We start from the raw sequence: 18,516 nt of genomic DNA, 5'->3' as shown, positions 1-18,516 counted from the left end.
TTGATGGGAGATTCAGGGATGAGGATGCGAGAAGTCTTAATTCAGAGCCTTGCATGGGTCATTTTTGTCGTAAAGTGCTTTGTCTTGCAAGGTGTCTTGGCTCTCCTGGCTCTCTGCCCAGTAGGGTCTGCCGTCTTTTTCTCAGGGTTTTCAGGAGTGCATGCATAGCACCTGAGGTTCTCTGAGATGCCGGCTCGAGGTCTCAGAGCCTGATTAGATTGGCTCCTGCTGTGCCGGGGATGCCAGTATGCCAGGCCCATGGCCTATAGAGGATGCTGCGTCTACCCCAGGCTCCTTTGGGGGTCAGCAAAGTGGTGACTGAGGGCACAGAGTTGGAGGCCTAGTCTTAAATCCTGGCTCTTCTACTTTCTCACCAGGTGAATGCAGGTGAGATTTGAGGGTCAGAGTCTGCTTTCTTGGAGATTCTCCACAGCACGCAGCAAGCTGCACAGACAGCCCCTGGCCCACACAGCGGCCGGCAGAGGCTAGCTATTGATTTCTTGATGTTGATATTGCTCCCATTCTGAGGGTGCTGTGGGAACTTGATGCTTGCAGACTCTTGGTGGGGAAGAGGGAAGGATCAGTCCCCTCCTCCCTTCTATTCTTTTTTGGTAGCAGTGGGTTTGAACTCAGGGCCTCATGCTTGCTAGGCAGGCACTATTATTGCTTGAGCTACTCTGTCAGCCCCCCTCCCTTCCCTTTTTAATGAGCCCTCTCTGGTGTCCACCTCAGTGAAGGTCATGCCTTTTGCCAACTTGATGAGCCTCCTGGGCCCCTCTGTGGACTCTGTGGCTGTTCTGCGTGGTATCCAGAAGGTGGCAATGTTAGTCCAAGGAAACTGGGTGGTAAAGAGGTAAGTTACTTTGTAGTCTGTTGATCCAATTGATGGAATTAGTGGTGTTTTGGATCTGACTATATACCGTAGTGCTTTCTCTTTGTCTTGCCTGTCTTATATTTCATATTCATTCTTACCTTATACAGGTTCTTGATTTTGTTTTGCTTTGATACAGGGTCTCATTGTGTAGCCTAGGCTGGCCTTAAACTTGTAATTCTCCTGCCAAGCCTCCCCTCCCCCATTGCTGGGATTGTAAGTGTGCATCACCATGCCTGGCTACTGGTGTCTCTCTCTGTCTCTCTCAATCTCTCTTGCACTCTCATGTTTCCCAGTTCTGGGTGTTGAACCCAGGGCCTTCCTCTTGTTAGACAGGAACTCTACCATTTGAGCCCTGCACCCAGCCATTGTTCTTATTATGTTTCCTTTTTTTTTCCTGTTAACTTGGAGGTTATTCTCTTGACTTTTTAGCAGTTACACTATTGTTTTTAGCTTGCAGTCATGACTTAGCTCTGTATTAATTGCTGCTTTTTACTCTTTTAAGATAGTTCATAGTCTTTGATTATTTTATGTTGGTTTTCCTCCCAAGTCTATGCTTTAGTATTTGTATGTTTTTAATTCTGTCAGTATTGTAGGTCCCACAAGACATTACATTGGCCAGTCAGTATCTTTTTATCTGCACATATTTCCCATTTTCTTTGGCTTATCATTCCTGATGAGTTTTATCTCTGAGTTTCTGTCAGGATAACTCCTTCTGCCTAAAGAATGCTGCATGTTTCCTTCAGTGCAGGTCTGCTGGCAATGACTTTCCTTGGTTTTTGTTTATCTGGAAATGTTTATTTCACTTTTGTCCTTGAGTGATTTTATGGAGTGTAGGAATCGGTTGATGATTATTTCCCTTCCACATGTTGATATGATTTTGTTGTACTCTGATTTAGTTTTCATTGACAAGCCCACTGCCAGTCTAATTTCTTGTTCTGTTGAACATCTTCCTTTGCTTATCTCTGGCTGCTTTGAAGTATTTCTCTTTGCTTTGGCTTTCTGCAGTTTCATTATGCTGTGTCAAAGTGTGGATTTCTTATATAGACCATGAATTTGTGGCTTGAGGCTTCTCAGTAGTTTCATTTCATTGATTCCTCCAGTAGACTTAACTGCCTTCTCCATCAAGCCAGCAGTTTCGCGGGAATAGGACAGCAGAGTCTGTTCTGATTCTCTTCGGTCCCTACTGCCCACTGTGGTTCCTGGCACTCACAGACATCTTGATAAAAGCAGTGTGGCCACATCTTATGTATGCTTGAATTTTAGTAATGTACAATGGTGTAATATAAAATACATTGATAAAGACTTAATCTGAATAGTGTAGTGTAAGGTGAATAATCTGACAAAATGTGAATAACTCCAGTTTCCTTTTTAGCTGCAAAAAGTCTATTATTTCACAGTTGGTTGTGAAGTGTGTTTGTCATACTGCCACATGGTGGTGCCATTTCACTGGTAAACATGCCAGCTGTCTGAGTTACCCAAGTTTTCTGTTATGAATGAACTTTATGATGGTTCATCACTTGTTAACTGCAACCACTTGCGTGGATTTATGCAATGAATGCATGAAAGCCAGAAGGGGCCGTCCAGCCAGGAGCTACATGTGTCCCTGGGGCTTAGATGTTCTGTCCATCCCCAAGGGCTTCTTTGAGCCTTACTCTGAGGTGCCCAGGCCTGTGGTCATGGTCCTTCCAGGTCCTCTCTTTGTGTGCTTCTGAAGAGATAAGAACTCATTCAGTGAATAAGCCTTGTTTCCATGTTATGTGCCATTGGCTGTGCTCCCATTTGCTCACTGTCTAGCCTCCTGAAGTAGAGCACACGACACAGGAAGTAGATGCCTTCTCTGCATTCGGCACCCAGAACAGCTGAGGCCAGGTCACTGTTTCCATGGAGCTCATCTCTGGAGCATGGGTCATAGTTGCAAGGCAGGACTGGCATGGCAGAAGCGATGAGGATCTTCTAGCAGGGGCACCAGGCATTGGTAGCAAAGGCCCTGCAGGCAGGCCCAGCTTGGGCTAGGGATGAAAAGGAGGATAGGAAGACTCATGCTGTTACAGAGTCCCCAGCCTTTATCCTGAAGTCCACTGGGTCTTGAGTGTCTTCTCCAAAGGCTCAGAGTCCTTCATGCTCCAGAGCTTGCCTAGACCCAACCTTTGACCTCTGACCTAAGCTCACACACACACCTTTTTGGGCAGGTGGTGAAGGTTTTTGCTTTGCTTCAGCACCAGTATTTCTTGGTGCCATAAACAACTTCATGTGTATGACTAGAGTCTACCCAGCAGTCCTGGGCTCCTTGAGGTCCCAGGCTTGTAGTGTCTGAGCCCCTGACCCCTCCTTGTCTGGTCTGGGAACGAGTGGGAGGGAGAACTCTCAGGGTAGGGTGGCGCTGTTCTTTCCAGCACATGGGTTCGTGGAGCCAGGCCTGTACCCATCCCTTACTGGGAAAAGGTGTAGCTTGGGCTAGGCTCGGACTGTGAAGCCTGGGATTCAAGAACATAATGGAGAGGGCTGAGGATAGGGACTGACTGATCTGTCACCCCCACTTGCTCTGGCAGTGACATCCTGTACCCCAAGGATTCATCCAGTCCTCATAGTGGTGTGCCTGCTGAGGTGCTGTGCAGGGGCCGAGACTTTGTTGTAAGTACCCAGGCACTCTGGTCACGGGGTTGTAGGCATGGGCCCCAGAGCGGGCAGTAGTGTTCCAGGGATCAGCCATGGGTGAGGAGGCTGTACTGTGGGGCTCTGTACTACCTTTCTTCTCCTTTCTTGGGAACCCCATGTTCATTGGCCAAGTGGTGTTTTACAAAGCTTTCCTTCACTGTGGATTTGTATGGGTTAAAATCTTGTATAGGCTGGGTGTAGTGGCTCAAGCTTGTAATCCTAGCTACAAGCTTGGATTTGTAGGTGGAAATCCAGAGGATGAGAACCCATCTTAACTAATGGCTGGATGTGGTGGTACATGCCTGTCATCCCAGTTATGCAGGAAACACAAATAGGAGGATTATGGTCCAGACCATAAAATGAGACCCTATCTCAAAAAGAACCATCACAAAAAAGGTCTGGGGACATGGCTCAAGTAGTAAAGGAAGTGCCTAGCAAGTGTAAGACCCTGAGTTCAACAACCCCAGTAATGGCTCCCGCCACCCAAGAAAAGAAATCTTGGTACAAACCACATTTCTATCAAGAATAATTGGACAATCCAGCCCCTCTAGGCCCTGGCACAAGCTTGGATAAGCTAACGGTTCCACTTCACAGGCTAGCGCCTTTGCTCCCTTGGTGCTTGTGACTCCTGAGCTGTCTTGCCCCTCCTCCCCGTGCCATGCCTCACTACACATTGAGCTTAAATCCCTCCCGAGGGACTTGTGCTGCCTCCCTAGACCCTGACACTCATGTGTGTTATAATATATCCTCTCGTAGTGGCCCTTCTACCCACTCACAGGCCTTGTCCCACAGGGAGACCTTAGGCTGCTTGAAGACTGTCTGCATTTTCTCCCCAGCTTATTTTGGCAGTTAGTGTGCAGGGGTCTGGGTGGTGTGTTTTCATCTGTGAAGTCAGTGTAGCATACACCAGGTGTGCTCACCAGGGTAGGTACCTTTTTCTTCAGCCACTCTCTGGGCATGCAGATGCCTCCAGCTTGGGGGCCAGGGAGAGGGTCTAAGTCAGATCTGAGTTGTTGTAGGGGACAATCAGTCATCCTTTCCTTGGGTGTCTCTCAGACACCTACCCTCATCTCTACCCCTACGAAGCAGTTTGGGGGTGTGAGAGCTGCTGAGGTGGCTCCTCCAGGAGCCACCACCACGGTGTGGTGCCCTTGCAGAACACCCTGAGAGCCCTGGTTCCCTATACCACCTCCCGAAATCCTCACGACCCTCTCAAGAGGCACTGGGGATGCAGCAGTGAACAGATGGGCAGAGCCTGGCCCAGGGAGTGTTTTGGGCCAGGTGGGGTGGGTGGTCCAGCTGCCTTGGGGATGGAATCTTGGGTCCTTTACAGAGCAGAGTGAAGGAGGCTTACAGGTGAGAGGACTATCCAAGGCACATGACTGGGAGGAAGGGCCAGGAGTGCACCCTGGTCTGTTTGCCACCCAGGCCCAGGGCCACTGTGGGCTCAAGGCAGCCTTTGAGCAGCCTCTGGGAACCTGCTGCTTTTCTCTCTCAGATGTGGAAGTTCACGCAGAGTCGCTGGGTGGTGAGGAAGGAGGTCGCAACAGTGACCAAAGTAAGTGGAGTCCTTGCGACCTGAGCCCCAGAGCCTGCTGCAGAGGCATAAGGGCCTCTGGGCCTCACTCTGCTCCTCCCCTCAGCTCTGTGCAGAGGATGTAAAGGACTTGCTGGAGCACATGGCCATAGTGAGGATCAACAAAGGCTGGGAGTTCATACTGCCTCATGACCGGGAGTTCATTAAGAAGCATCCAGATGTGGTCCAGCGACAGCACATGCTGTGGACAGGCATCCAGGCTAAGTAAGAGCTTTGTGGGATGGGATGAAGCGAGGCTTGTGCCATGCAGTCCTGGCAGCTCTGTGCAGTCAGGCTGCATCTGGACAGTGCAGGCAGCTGGGGCCTTTGTGCATTGCTGCCCTCCTCAGTGCAGGTGGACGTTGCAGGCTGGACTCGCATCCTCCCAGCACAGGACTGAGGTGGGCACAGTCCTTGCTTGTCAGAGCTGCCCGTGTTCTAAGGGCACGGGGAGGGGAGGGAAGGTACTGAGACCAGCAAAGGAAGAGGGAGCCGTGGGTCACTCCCGACCCTGGCCCCAGAGGACCTGGCTGAGCTCTTGAGCGCATGCTCTCCCAGTGACCAGAGCAGCCTGAGCTTGAGGGCTTGTTTGTAGTGTGAGGCAGGTGGTAGGGGACATGATTTAAAAGTTAAAAGGGTTTACTCTTCTTTTCAGGTTAGAAAAGGTCTATAATCTTGTAAAGGAAGCCATACCAAAGAAGCTGGATGAACAACCAGGTGTGTGGGACTTTGGATTGGGCAGGCCCCCAACTCGGACACTCTAGTCCAAAAGGGTTACTTAAGTTTCTAGAGCGGGTCAGGGCACAGGCCTGCATAAGGGACATAGACTCTTGCTGTTTGCCCTTCCTGTCCCCTGCTCCCTTCCTGCCCCCAGAGACTCAGCATATGCTTGTCCAGTAGCACAGCTGCCATCCTCCAGAGCTGAGTGTAGACTCTGAGGTCTCCTGGCCCTGTCAGGTTAATAGGCAGTGGGATGGGAATAGCTATTGGCAGGAACTCCCCAGTGACCCATTCTTGGGGACTCTGCACCTGAGACTTTGACTTCTGCCAGCTCTCTTACCTTACTGTGGGGTTGCTAAGTCCCAACTGAGCAAGGTGGGGAAGAAAGACAATCCTTGCTCCTGGTGTTAGTCTCTGCTGTCCCTTGCCAGACCTGTGCCCCCCTGAGCAATGCTGCCTGTCCTCACAGGGCCTGCTGTGCTGGTGTCTGGGGAACAGCGGGTCCAAGTAGCCAAAAGCAAGGCCCAGCAGAACCATGCCTTCCTGGAGCGGGAGCTGCAGCGCCGGAAGGAGCAGATCCAGGCATCCACAGTCATGGGTGGCGTGCGCATCAAGGAGGAGCCAGTGAGTGAGGAGGGCGAGGATGAGGATGAGCAGGAAGCCGAGGAGGAGGAGCCAATGGACACCATGCCCAGCAGTGGCCTCAGCAACAGACTGGCCAATGGGCTGCCTACAGGGAGGGCTGCAGGTGGAGATAGCTTCAATGGCCACCCGCCCCCTGGCTGCTCCAGCACCTCTGTGGCCCGGGAACTCGGGGCGTTCGTGAAGGCCACTTTTCAGAGGCAGTTTGTGCTCACACTGAGCGAACTCAAGCGCCTCTTCAACCTGCACCTAGCTAGCCTGCCCCCTGGACACACGCTCTTCAGTGGCATCTCAGACCGCATGCTGCAGGACACGGTGCTGGCTGCCGGCTGCAAGCAGATACTGGTGCCTGTAAGTAGAGCCTGTGCCTGCTGGGGCAGTGGACAGCCAGGCCACCCACAATCCCTCAGGAGGGCTTCTGGGTGGGCAAATGGTACCATGAGAAGTCCACACGCCTCAGGAGTGGCCGAGCCCTGTCCACTTTGGAGAAATGAGCTGTTAAGAGGCCAGATGGGGGGCACAGGTGGCATCTTTGGTGTGAGGGTTCCTTTGTGTGTGGCTGTGTGTGTCCTCACCTGCAGTGGTGTGGTGCTGGCTTTTATATGATGGTTCTTTACAAAGGGGTGAGTGAGAGGTCTGAAGGCCCTTGCCTGCTGTCTGGCACAGGCGGGGGCCTCAGTAGATGCATGCTCCTTCCTGCATCTGACCTGGGGTAAGTGAGTGGTAGAGTGGAAATTTGAACAGTGGCTCCTTTCATCTGCTTCAATGAAGATGAGCTAAGCACCCCTACACATAGCTTAGGCTATGTCCTGCTGGACTTCCCTTTCTGTCAGGCCGGCTGACAACACAGTGTCTGTGCCTCTCTGGATTACTTGTTCTAGGCCTGGGGGTATGGAGCCACTCGCCTCCAGGATTCTTTCCTGTCAGCAGGAGGGACCCCACGGGGGAGCAGTGGCAGAGCCTTTTGCTAAGGCCAAGGGCACCCAACTATCTGTGGTGGTGGCTCTCTTTTCCCAGACACTGCCCAGCCCTGGCAGCAAATGGGATGAGATGGGACTGGGCTAGCTCCTGAAAAGGGAGTATTGACATGTGCAGTGCCAAGGTCAGAAGCACCTGCAACCTGGGGCAATGTCCTTAGGTCAAAGCTACTCCTGTGTACGTAAGGGGCAGAATCTAGGACAGGAGGCTCTTTGGATCTGGGCAGGCTGGGCTGTCTCAGGGGACCTGGCCCTGCTGGCAGGGAGCCTCCTTGGTGAGGTTTTCTGTAGGAGGTACTAGGGTTTGGGACTCTTGCCCACCTAGCAAGTGAGTGCAGTTCTTTGCAGTCCTTTCTGTATATGTTGGGCTGCATCAGGGATGGGTGTCTGCCTGACATTGGCAAGGTTGCCCTGGGCCACTGGTGTGAACAAAGGTGGGAGATATGATTGGGTCACTTAGATGCCCCTGCCTGCTCCCAGTACCTTCTATGGCCTGTGGAGCTCTTTTCTTGTGATCCTGATCCCGGACCATGTCACAGGCTTGTCTGAGGTGGAAGAGGCCTTGGATCTGTCCAGCCTTCTCTTTTTTTTACACAAGGGAGAGAAGGCCTAGAGAGAGCAAGTAGACTCACAAAGACTTGAGGTTAAGCCAGGTGTGGTGTTGAACGGCTCTAATCCCAGCACTCAGGAGGCAGAGGTCGGAGATTGTGAATTGGAAGACAGCCTGGGCTACATAGTGAGAGTCTGTCTCAAATCCTTCCCATACCCCTAAAAAAGGGAAGACTTGAGCGTTTGTGGTTCTGTTCCTTGTTAGCTGTGTGGCCATGGAGAAAGGGGATTGCAACACCTTGGACTGCTCAGTTTCTAATGATCAAGTGAGTGTATGAAGCCCTACATGGGGCTTTACGTGAAAGTGGTTACTAGTGTCACTTGTGGAACCAGAACTGGAGCCCGCTGTTCAGGGGCCCATTTCCTGTGTCCCCTCTCCAGGTACCAGGCCTTTACCATCCTTTTCCTGGCCCAAGAACCAAGTGTGATGGGTGTCCTGGGATCTGGGCCACACTTGATTCAGTGCTTGTGCGGAACAACTGAAAGGAGCCCCGGTTACCCCTCCAGAGTGAGGGGGAAGGGCATCTCAGGACCCACCTGAGGATTGAGCTAATGCCAGACAGGTGGAAAACTGGAAGGACCTGTCTTCCCTCACCCTAAGCCCCTCTAGGCTTCATGTTGACATCTCACCAGTGTCACACTCCTCATGGAGGCCTGCAAGTGGCAGGACTGGGCTTAGAATACAGCTCTCTAGTGCTGGGCTGCTGCAGACTGAGGGGTGAGGCAGGCAGGGCTGTGGGTCCACATGGCACATAAATAACCACGTCATGTCTGGGTCTGGGCCAGTTTCCCCCACAGACTGCTGCTTCCCCGGATGAGCAGAAGGTGTTTGCCCTCTGGGAGTCTGGAGACATGAGTGATCAGGTGAGGTGACCTTCGCTGCCCTCTCCCTGGGAGTGGGGAGTAGTTAAGACCTCCTGGAAGATGAGGCTTTGGGAACTTCATGGGAAAGCTGACTCCGCCTTGCTGGACCCTACACCTGCCCCTCAGAGAGGCCGCCTATAACTCCCAGTAGATCCATGAAGAGAGAGTTGCCACTGTGTAATGCACAGAATGTGCTGCTGCCTTGACTGTGTGGCTGGGTGCTGTCACTAGCTTCCTTGTGGCTGTGCTGGGGGAATGTGGGGAGGTGCGGTAGATGTCTGAGCACTGCCTCTTAGTTTAGTCAGTCAGAGCATCAGACTCGAAAGAAGTCTGATGACGTGTTCATGACAGGGCCAGAATTCAGTAGCACACTGTGATTGGCACTTTTATACTACTTGATGTTTCCACTTGAAAGAAGTTATCAACACATGCAGACCAGCAGTGACACCTGTTAGTGTGAGTCTCTGGAACCTGACACTGCTTTCTGCTTCGCTGGGTGACTGGTTCTACCCCATGTCATGTTCCTTTCTAGAATCTTGATTCCTCCTTGTTTTTATTTCAGCTTCTGATTTTCATTTCAGATTGTCATGACTTAAAATGTCTTTCTTTTGCCCTCAAGAATCGCTTGTAATGATGGAATTAGAATTTTAAGGGGCAAGTCATTTTCCCTCGTTCCCTCTGAATGTAAGGTTTCTGTTTCAGAGTCATTGAAGCTCAGTCACATTCTTCTTGGCCTTTGAGCCATATCTTCCCTTTATCACAGCCTGAAGAGCTTTACATTGTTCTGTATATTGGTGCAATTTCTTATATACTCTTTTAAGTTATTATTTTACTAGTTGAATAGTTCTTAGGAAATCCTGTGACTTGATAATTTATCTTTTTCTGTTCTTGTGGAATTCTGTTACACATTAAATTGGTAGGCTTAATCTTATGTAACTCTTTTTGGGGAGATTTCAGCTATCTTTCTAATTAATGTTTATTTGGGGTGGTATGCTTGCATGTCAAAACTCTGAACCAGTTTTGATGTCTATTCCCAGATTGTGGCTTCTCTGCCTGCTAAGTCAGTTTTCACTCCTAGGGTTTGTCCTGAGAACGCATGTCCACACTGCTTATCCTCTTGAGTTCCTTCGCCAGTGCTTTTGTTCTTGCTACCATAAACCTTGCCTGGGTCTGGAGTGATGACAGTTGGCCAAACTGGCTAATATTTAACCAGGAGTGCAGGGCCACGCACTTACTAGTTTACAGTGTGGGTTACCCACAACTTTGGGTGTCTTGTTTGTTTTCACTGTTTCCCATAATAACACATTTTCACTACTAAAGCATCGACAGGTTTTGCTTGAAATTTTTTCCAAAAATTATCGGGTACGCCGGAATCTGATCCAGTCTCGGTTGACTCAAGAGTGTGGAGAGGACCTAAGCAAACAGGAGGTGGATAAAGTGCTAAAGGTATGGGCATCTCGTGCATCACTACACCCAGAGACTCGGCCTCAGCTCTGCCCACTGACTTAGCATGAGGAAGCCTGGCCATGTGCAAGGACTCTGGTCTGGTGTTATGTGCAAGAGGGTCACCCTCTGCACACGGCATGAGCTCGAGGGTTGTCCTCAAAGGACAAGGCCTGGAGATTAGAGTCCTGGCTCCAACCCATCAGTCTTGCACTGCTCTCATGATTGTTGCCATGGCCACAAACGTAGCACTTGTGTGATGTAAACTTCGATAGAATCCATTTTTGTTTGTTTTTGTTTTGGCGATAATGGGGTTTGAACTCAGGGCCTCGAGCTTGCTCTGTTACTTGAGCCATGCCCCCAGCCCTAGAATCCATTTTTAAGCTTAAGTTTGGAAAGGAATAGTGTTTCTGATATGTCAGAGTTCTTCACATACCACCTGGTGCTTTTCTGAGTTGTCTGCGATTTACAGAGACTTGGACACAGAAAGCTGAAGATGTTTCCCCTATATTTTAACCTGTTAAATAGTCAAGACATGTAAGTGATACAATGTACTGAACACCTTTGTTCTAATCAATTTAATAACATTTTGTGTTTATAAAGCACATTCATCTTACAGTTCCTCTTAAAAGGAACTGGACCCTGGGGAAAGGGTTCAAGGCCCTAAACCCCATGAAGAGACCAGGTAGTCACCACAGTAGTAGTTATCCTTTTATTGATTTACTGTTTGTGTTTTACACTTCTCACCATCACTGGTATGACAGGTACACCACCATACTCAGCTTTTTTCTGTTGAAATGGGAGTCTTAGGAACTTTTTTATCCTGGACTGACCTGAAACTGCCATCCTGTGGATCTCAGCCTTTGGCCTAGCTGGGATGCCAGGTGTGAATTGCTGGGGCCCAACTTAGATTTTGATACCCTGGATATAATAAAGTTACCTTTCCTGGTAAAGTCTGCTCTTTAACCTGTTCCTCTCTCTTCTTAGGACTGCTGTGTAAGCTATGGTGGCATGTGGTACCTTAAAGGGACAGTGCAGTCTTGACAATAGTAGTATACCACTAACCCAACGACTCCAAGCCCAAGGAAGGATGGCAGAGCTGGAAGTAGAGTGTCGACTTCCTCCAAAGACACAGCAAGAGCAACTGCCCGCCTCAGGGCCTGCGGCACTGCACAGTCCAGCGGACAGAGGGGCTCCTACTCGGCCAGTGGCAGGATCAGCTTAAGTGAGATCGCTCCCAGCAAAGACCAGCCAGACCTTTGCAGTACAATTTGAAGTTCCTGTGTAATTTGCTTGTTATTTGGTTTCATTCTCATAATAAAGAGAGTGTAACTGATACATGCAGGATAATGAAAGTCATGGTTTAATATTTTCCTTGTTAAACTTAATGCCAACAAAGTCAAAGTTATGTTTACAAGATGAAAAACCTCAAGGTTTTTAATATTTAAAATGCCCAGAAGCCAGTTATCTAGTCTTAGATTGTCTATCTGCTAAGACTTCTGCCAATTTCGTTAAATCAAATTGGATTGTTTTACGTTGGGTTTCTGTGGCCACTTCACCTTTTACAACAACCTACTTTATGTAGCAGTCTCTACTGTTTACATGAACCATAGCAAAAAATTAGAATCAAATCCATCTTCTCTGTTTGCATAAAGATGCAAACAAAACCAGGTAAGTGTGGAACAATGTATAAGTGAGGTTATCACACTTTGATGTAAAGAATTTATATTTTGTGTATTTTAAAAATAAATGCTAACACTAAACTGGCATCGTGGTGCTGCTGTCTTCATATGGCCAAAGGAAGGCATATTAAGTGTGCTGATGAAGGAAGGGAGACCTAGGAAGAATTCTAGGGTGATGGGTCTGCCAGCTAATGAACTGCTGCTCAGCCTGAGATAGATCTGCATCCCCTGCTGTTGAGGCTGTGAAGAACCACGGAGCAGCCTCATGCTGTTGTGCAGACACGGCAGCAGGATGGAAGGAGACCACTGAAAGTACACACTGGCATCTCAGAAGAGAATAGGGAAGGTTGCTAATAAAGGGAGGGAGCAGTCTCCTTCAGAGAGCTTAAAATGTACTTCAAATACTGTTTTTCATCATTTTTTTGTACTAAGTTTTTAAAATCTGGCATTTCACACTTACACTGTCAGGCTATAATTTACATGCTCAGTAGCCACATGTGGCTCATGGTGAACGTACTGACTGGACCCCACAGCCCTAGTGATGACAACGAGGTAAGGGCTGGATTGAGTGAGATGGGAATTTTGCTATCTAATTAAGCCTTTTTCCAAATTCTATTTTGTGTAGTACAGTTACCTAAACCTTCAGCAGCCTGAGTATTTAAATGATGGCCTGCACTGCCCTCCCCTCGGTATCAAATATTTTAGCATAAAATAAGACATTGATCGGGTATATACTTTGCCAAATAAACGTTTGGTAACAAACTTACTAGATTGATTGTATTTTATACTTTTGGTTCTAATCAGAGTAAACAGTTGCCATAATTGATAGGGAGCGTGTCTCAGCCAGTACCTGCCAGTGTTCCTTTCTCCCTTTGAAAGGGGAAAACGGTTACATGGGATGCGCAGGTAATGTGTTAGTGCCACTGTGTAGCAGGACTTGGTCAGCTCAGTGGGTTCGTCTGAGCCTTAAGTATTTAAATTGCTTTGATCTTTTTTTCAACTTTTTTTTTTTTTTATAATTCGTATGTGCATACACTGTTTGGGTCATTTTTCCCCCCTTACCTCCCCTTACCCCTTGCTACCCGTCAGAAACTATTCTGCCCTTATCTCTAATTTTGTTGAAGAGAGAGTATAAGCAGTAATAGGAAGGACCAAGGGTTTTTGCTAGTTGAGATAAGGATAGCTATACAGGGAGTTTACTCGCATTACTTTCCTGTACATGTGTGTGTGTTACCTTGTAAGTTAATTCTTTTTTTTTTTTTTTTTTTTGGACCTAATTATTTAAATTTTTTTTTCTTTTTTATTTTCATATGTGCATACAAGGCTTGGTTCATTTCTCCCCCCTGCCCCCACCCCCTCCCTTACCACCCACTCTGCCCCCTCCTTCTCCCCACCCCCAATACCCAGCAGAAACTATTTTGCCCTTATTTCTAATTTTGTTGTAGAGAGAGTATAAGCAATAATAGGAAGGAACAAGGGTTTTTGCTGGTTGAGATAAGGATAGCTATACAGGGCATTAACTCACATTGATTTCCTGTGCGTGGGTGTTACCTTCTAGGTTAATTCTTTTTGATCTAACCTTTTCTCTAGTACCTGTTCCCCTTTTCCTATTGGCCTCAGTTGCTTTTAAGGTATCTGCTTTAGTTTCTCTGCGTTAAGGGCAACAAATGCTGGTTGAACTAACCTTTTCTGTAGTTCCTGGTCCCCTTCTCTTATTGGCCTCAGTTGCTTTAAACTATCTGCTTTAGTTTCTCTGCATTGAGGGCAACAAATGCTATCTAGTTTTTTAGGTGTCTTACCTGTCTTCATACCTCTCTTGTAAAAGGTATAAGTTAAAAAACACTGAATTCAAATAGAGATAGGAAGAAAGGACTGTTAATAAAAGCAACAGTTCCTTCTGGGACACCAGTACTCCTCCTCTTCCTCCCTCCTGGAAACATCAATTTGAACAACTTAACCTCTTGCAGAAATGTCTTCACAGGAGCTGAGGAAGCCACCAAGAACACGGAAATAAGACACAAGGGTCCCAGCCCCAGGCTACACATTGAGGAACATCTACATGGGGAAAGGACGGGCATTAGCACCAGACTTTTGTCCTACTGAGCAGCCAGGCCGATGCCTTGGACCTCAAAACCAGCACTTGGCAGGCCTTTGTGGCCCCAGACTAAAGGCCTGACCAGGGGACTCAGTGTCTGGACTGGCCCTGGCACTAGGCTGGCCCCTGCAGATTGCACATTGTGGAAGAAGTGTATAGTGGAGCAAAGCTTCTTGCTTCATGGTCCCTGTATTCCCTTCAAGGGCATCCCCTAGTGACCTAAAACCTTCCCACTTCTTAGTTTCCACCATCTCCTAATGGCACCAAGCTGGGGACTGAGCCTTAAAACTCACGGGCTTTTGAGTCTCCAGATCCAATGTATTGCAGGACCTATGTACAGACAGATGAAAGTGGACCCTAGTCTTAAACTGCACACAAAAATTGTCCAAAGACCTAAACATGAGTCCTGCCTGAAACCATAAAAAACAAACAAAAACTTGACACTGCTCTTGGCAATGATTTTTTGGCTAGAACACCAAAGCACAGGCAAAAATAAGCAAGTGGGACTACTAAGAAGCTTTACCACAAAGGGAACAGCAAAAGGAAAAGGCAGCCTATGGGTTAGAAACCATTTGCAAGCCACATCTGAGGAGTTAATATTCAAAACTATATACAGGAAATCAACTGTAAAAAGCCCAAATAATCTGCTGAAAAAGTGAGCAACGGATGTCAACAGACATTTCTCCAGAGACAAAAGATTGTGAGCCAACAGGGACAGGAAAGTACTCAGTCACTGATCAGGAAATGGCAAGGTGAGGTAGCTCATACAGTTATAACAGCAAGTATCAAAAAGACAAGAAGTAACAAATTTGGGAGGGTGTAAGAAGACCCTGTACACTGTTGGAAATGGAGACTGGTGCCACACTGGAAAGTGGCATGGAAGTCACTAAAGAACTATGGCAGGACCAAGCAACCCCTCTTCTGGGCATGCACTCAAAAGGAAATGAAGTCTTCACCGCAGTTACCAAGATGTGCAGATAACCAAAGTGTCCATCAACAAAAATGGGTAAATCGTGGTAGGTATGCAAGCACACAAAAATACTCAGCATCTGAAAAGGAGGTCCTGCCATTTGTGACAACCTGCAGGACATGATGCTAAGTGAAATAAGGCAGACACTGCTGAAAGAAGAATAACACTTGTATTCACTTGTAGGTGGAATAAAGAAAAAAATCCAGTATGTAGAGACATAGAGATAGTAACAGTGGTTAGGAGGGGTGAGGGGAAAATGAGATGGTGTAGGTCACAGAGTGCAAAGTTGCAGTTTGGTGAATGGATACGCCTAGGAGGGCTAAGGTACAACAAGAAGACGGGAATGAACTTGGACACTGGCAAGTTGCCAAGAGACAATTCAGGTACACTCGCCTTAAATGAGCCAGTGTGTTACTTACCCATGTGCATCTATAACAAGATAACAAGCATTATGTTGTACCAAAAAAAAAAAAAGGTCTGGGAGTGTGGCTCAGTGCTAGAGCATGTGCTGAGCGTGCATGAGGCTCTGGGTTCAACACCGGCCCAAAGAAGAAAGAAAAAAGAACATGCAAATATGTATAAACAAAATGAAAGGGAAAAGTAAATTTTTATTTGCTGAAATAAGATGCAAAACTTGTTCTTGATATAAATTCTTAAAACGAATAGACTTTTGATGGATGGGACTGATAAGCATGTATGCTCTCACTATAATCTGGATATACCAGTCCCAACAGACAAGAATTAGAAAAAGGATATAAAAAATGAGTAAAATGGACATTTTTTTCAGGTGTATCAAGAGAATGTAAAAGCTACTGTTCATGAGCACTCAACAAGGTAGCTGGATCAATAGCTGTCCTGTGTGCAACCAGATTGAAAATATAACAGAAGACCTCACAAGAGAAACCTTTACAGGTGTGCAGGGTCCAAGGGCTGGCAGTTGAAAAGCTCATGGGTTTAGATAGAAGGCTCTGTATCTTGTCTGTTCTCCATATTTTAATCTATTTTTAAAAATACTGATCTCAGTAAAAGTACCAATTTCCACCCAAGAACCAGACAAGCTAATTATAAAAATTTAGATTGGAAAGACCATGCAAAAAACATATACAGGAAAATACTGACAGAAGGTTCACTTCCTCTTTGCAGTTGTAAAAAATACCCAGGTTATATAGTTATTTAAAAGATCTACTTAAAACTGCAATAGGCACATGAAAAACAGGTCCAAATTCGTACAAAAATTTTGTACTGAGTGCAGGGAAGGTAAGAGTAATAGAGGGGTGAATGTGACCAACGTACATTAAATGCACACTTGCTTTGTACCATTAACATACACTAACAAAGAGGCCTGGGAGGAGGGCTGTGGTCTGAGGCCTAAGTAAAAACGCAAGACCCCTATTTGAAAATACAAGCTTGTGTGGCTCAAGTGGTAGTGCTCTTGCCTAGTAAGTACAAGGCCTGAGTTCAAATGCAACACCGCCCCCAAGAAAATTTAGTACTGCTATGGATGGTACTTCAAGCTTGGGGACGAGACTAATCTTACATTCAGAGGGACCATAAACCTTTCAAACACAAAAAGGAACAAAACAAGTACAAGATTTATGTTCACCAAGTTATAAAACTTTGCTTTGCAAAAATGCCATTAGCAAGGTAAAAATGAAGGGATGGCAGTGTGGCTCAAGTGGCAAACCACTTGCATAGCAAGTACAAGGCTGTGAGTTCAAATCTCAGTACCAACAAAACAAAAATAAGGTAAAATTAAGATAATTTGGAAAAAAATACTTTTCAGTTTCCACTTGCAAAAGTGTACTAAGTACTAGAGATTATTTTTAAAAAGGCAAGGTAAAATATAAATGACTTTCTAACATATTAAAAATATTAGGGCTTGGGTCGTGGCTCAAGTGATAGAGCACCTGCCTAGCAAGCATGAGGCCCTGGGTTCAAACCTATGTACTGGAAAAAAAAAAGGACAAAAAGAAGAACATGAATAGCATGTCACAAATGAATAAAGTTTCAATAAGCATTTAAAAAAATATTCAACCTTATTAATAAAAGGAACACAAATATAAACCACAAGGAAAACAAGGGTCAAAGTTTACTATTGAGATTGGGCATGGCGGCTCATTCTTGTAATCCCAGCTACTTGGAGGATGGAGACTGGGAGGATGCTAGGCCAACCTGGGCAAAAAGTTTGCAAGACCCCATCTCAATAAGCTGGGCACAGTAGCAGCACACCTGTGTTCCTAGCTACTTGATAGTATCGTGGTCTAAGTCCAGGCCCTGGCAAAAATGGACTGTACCTGAAAAATAAGCAAAAAAGGATGGAAGCATGGCTCAAGTGGTAAAGAAGCCCTAAAGTCCAAGCCACAGTACTGCCCTTCCCCTGCACACACCCTCAAAAGAAAAAAAAAAAGCCGGTGCCGGTGGCCACAACTGTCATCATAGCTATGAGGGAGGCTGAGCTCGGAAGGATCATGGTTCAAGGTCAGCCTGAGCAAAAAGTTCACAAAACCCCAGCTCAACAGAAAACGCTGGATGTGGTGGCCTGTGCCTGTCACCCCAGTGATGGCAGTGAGTGCTTAATACAGGAGGATCATAGTCCAGGCTGACCTGGGCAAAGAGTAAGACCCTATTTCCAAAATAGCCAGACTACAAAGGGCTGAAGGTGAGGCTCAAGCCTGCCTACTAAAGTACAATGCCCTGAGTTCAAACCTGGTACAGATAAGACACATAGCTCAGTAAAATGCAAATTCAGAAAAGTGTTTATATACATACAGTCTTGTTTAAAAATGTGGAGTGATGTAAGCATTTGTGTGTTAGAGTATGTGCAGAACTATTCTGGGAGAATATTCTGGAAATTGGTAAGCAGTTGATTCTGGCGAAGAGAGGTGGGAGGGGAAGACAGGGAGACTTATTTTATAAACTGAAATCTTTTAAATTAAAAAAATTAAAGTTTTACCTATTTTTAAAAAAATCCAAAAGTCTAATTTAGAATCAATGCTCATTAAATATTTGAAAACTGTAAAGATTTTTCCCTATAATTAATCACATGCTTTGAGAATCAACTAGTCAAATGCTATTCAGAACCAAGTTAGACATTTCTGAAAGGGTGTATATGAAAATGTTTTTCAATCATACAATAATTTTAATTAAGTTATAAATAAGCAGAATTTGTGTTTTTAAAAGTTACACAATTCCAAGGATTTCTTGTTTAAAACAAAATGGGGTTGGTGGGGGGAGTCTGTGGTAGAGCATTTGTCCAGCAGGCACAAGGTCCTGAGTTCAGACCCCAGTACCATGAAAAAAAAAAACAGGGGACAGGGAGTCACTATCAAATCTTCCTAGAAATGTGTTAGAAGGCCGTTGGTGACAACAGTGAGACGGGATGAGCTTAAATTAAGAAGCAATACATCCA

The 18,516-nt window shown here is 46.5% G+C and overlaps 1 protein-coding gene across 4 annotated transcripts in view; it reads left to right on the top strand.

The window, feature by feature from the left end:
* The window catches only part of Polr3e (RNA polymerase III subunit E), a 28,074-nt gene extending 15,932 nt beyond the window's left edge, over nucleotides 1–12,142 (top strand). For 2 of the 4 annotated variants that reach the window (XM_074060224.1, XM_020163536.2), the window contains 9 exons: nucleotides 733–853; nucleotides 3,424–3,505; nucleotides 5,028–5,087; nucleotides 5,173–5,330; nucleotides 5,761–5,822; nucleotides 6,295–6,818; nucleotides 8,840–8,917; nucleotides 10,238–10,363; nucleotides 11,348–12,142. In XM_074060224.1, the coding sequence (XP_073916325.1) occupies nucleotides 733–853; nucleotides 3,424–3,505; nucleotides 5,028–5,087; nucleotides 5,173–5,330; nucleotides 5,761–5,822; nucleotides 6,295–6,818; nucleotides 8,840–8,917; nucleotides 10,238–10,363; nucleotides 11,348–11,404 (1,268 nt within the window). In that variant the 3' untranslated portion in view covers nucleotides 11,405–12,142. The remainder of the gene's footprint in view (nucleotides 1–732; nucleotides 854–3,423; nucleotides 3,506–5,027; nucleotides 5,088–5,172; nucleotides 5,331–5,760; nucleotides 5,823–6,294; nucleotides 6,819–8,839; nucleotides 8,918–10,237; nucleotides 10,364–11,347) is intronic. The other 2 variants (XM_020163537.2, XM_020163533.2) reach the window with 1 other exon arrangement.
* The last annotated feature ends 6,374 nt before the right edge of the window (nucleotides 12,143–18,516 follow it).

Source organism: Castor canadensis, chromosome 17 (assembly GCF_047511655.1).
Source record: "Castor canadensis chromosome 17, mCasCan1.hap1v2, whole genome shotgun sequence".
NCBI classification, from domain to species: domain Eukaryota; kingdom Metazoa; phylum Chordata; class Mammalia; order Rodentia; family Castoridae; genus Castor; species Castor canadensis.
This window is presented reverse-complemented; position numbering and strand designations above follow the sequence as displayed.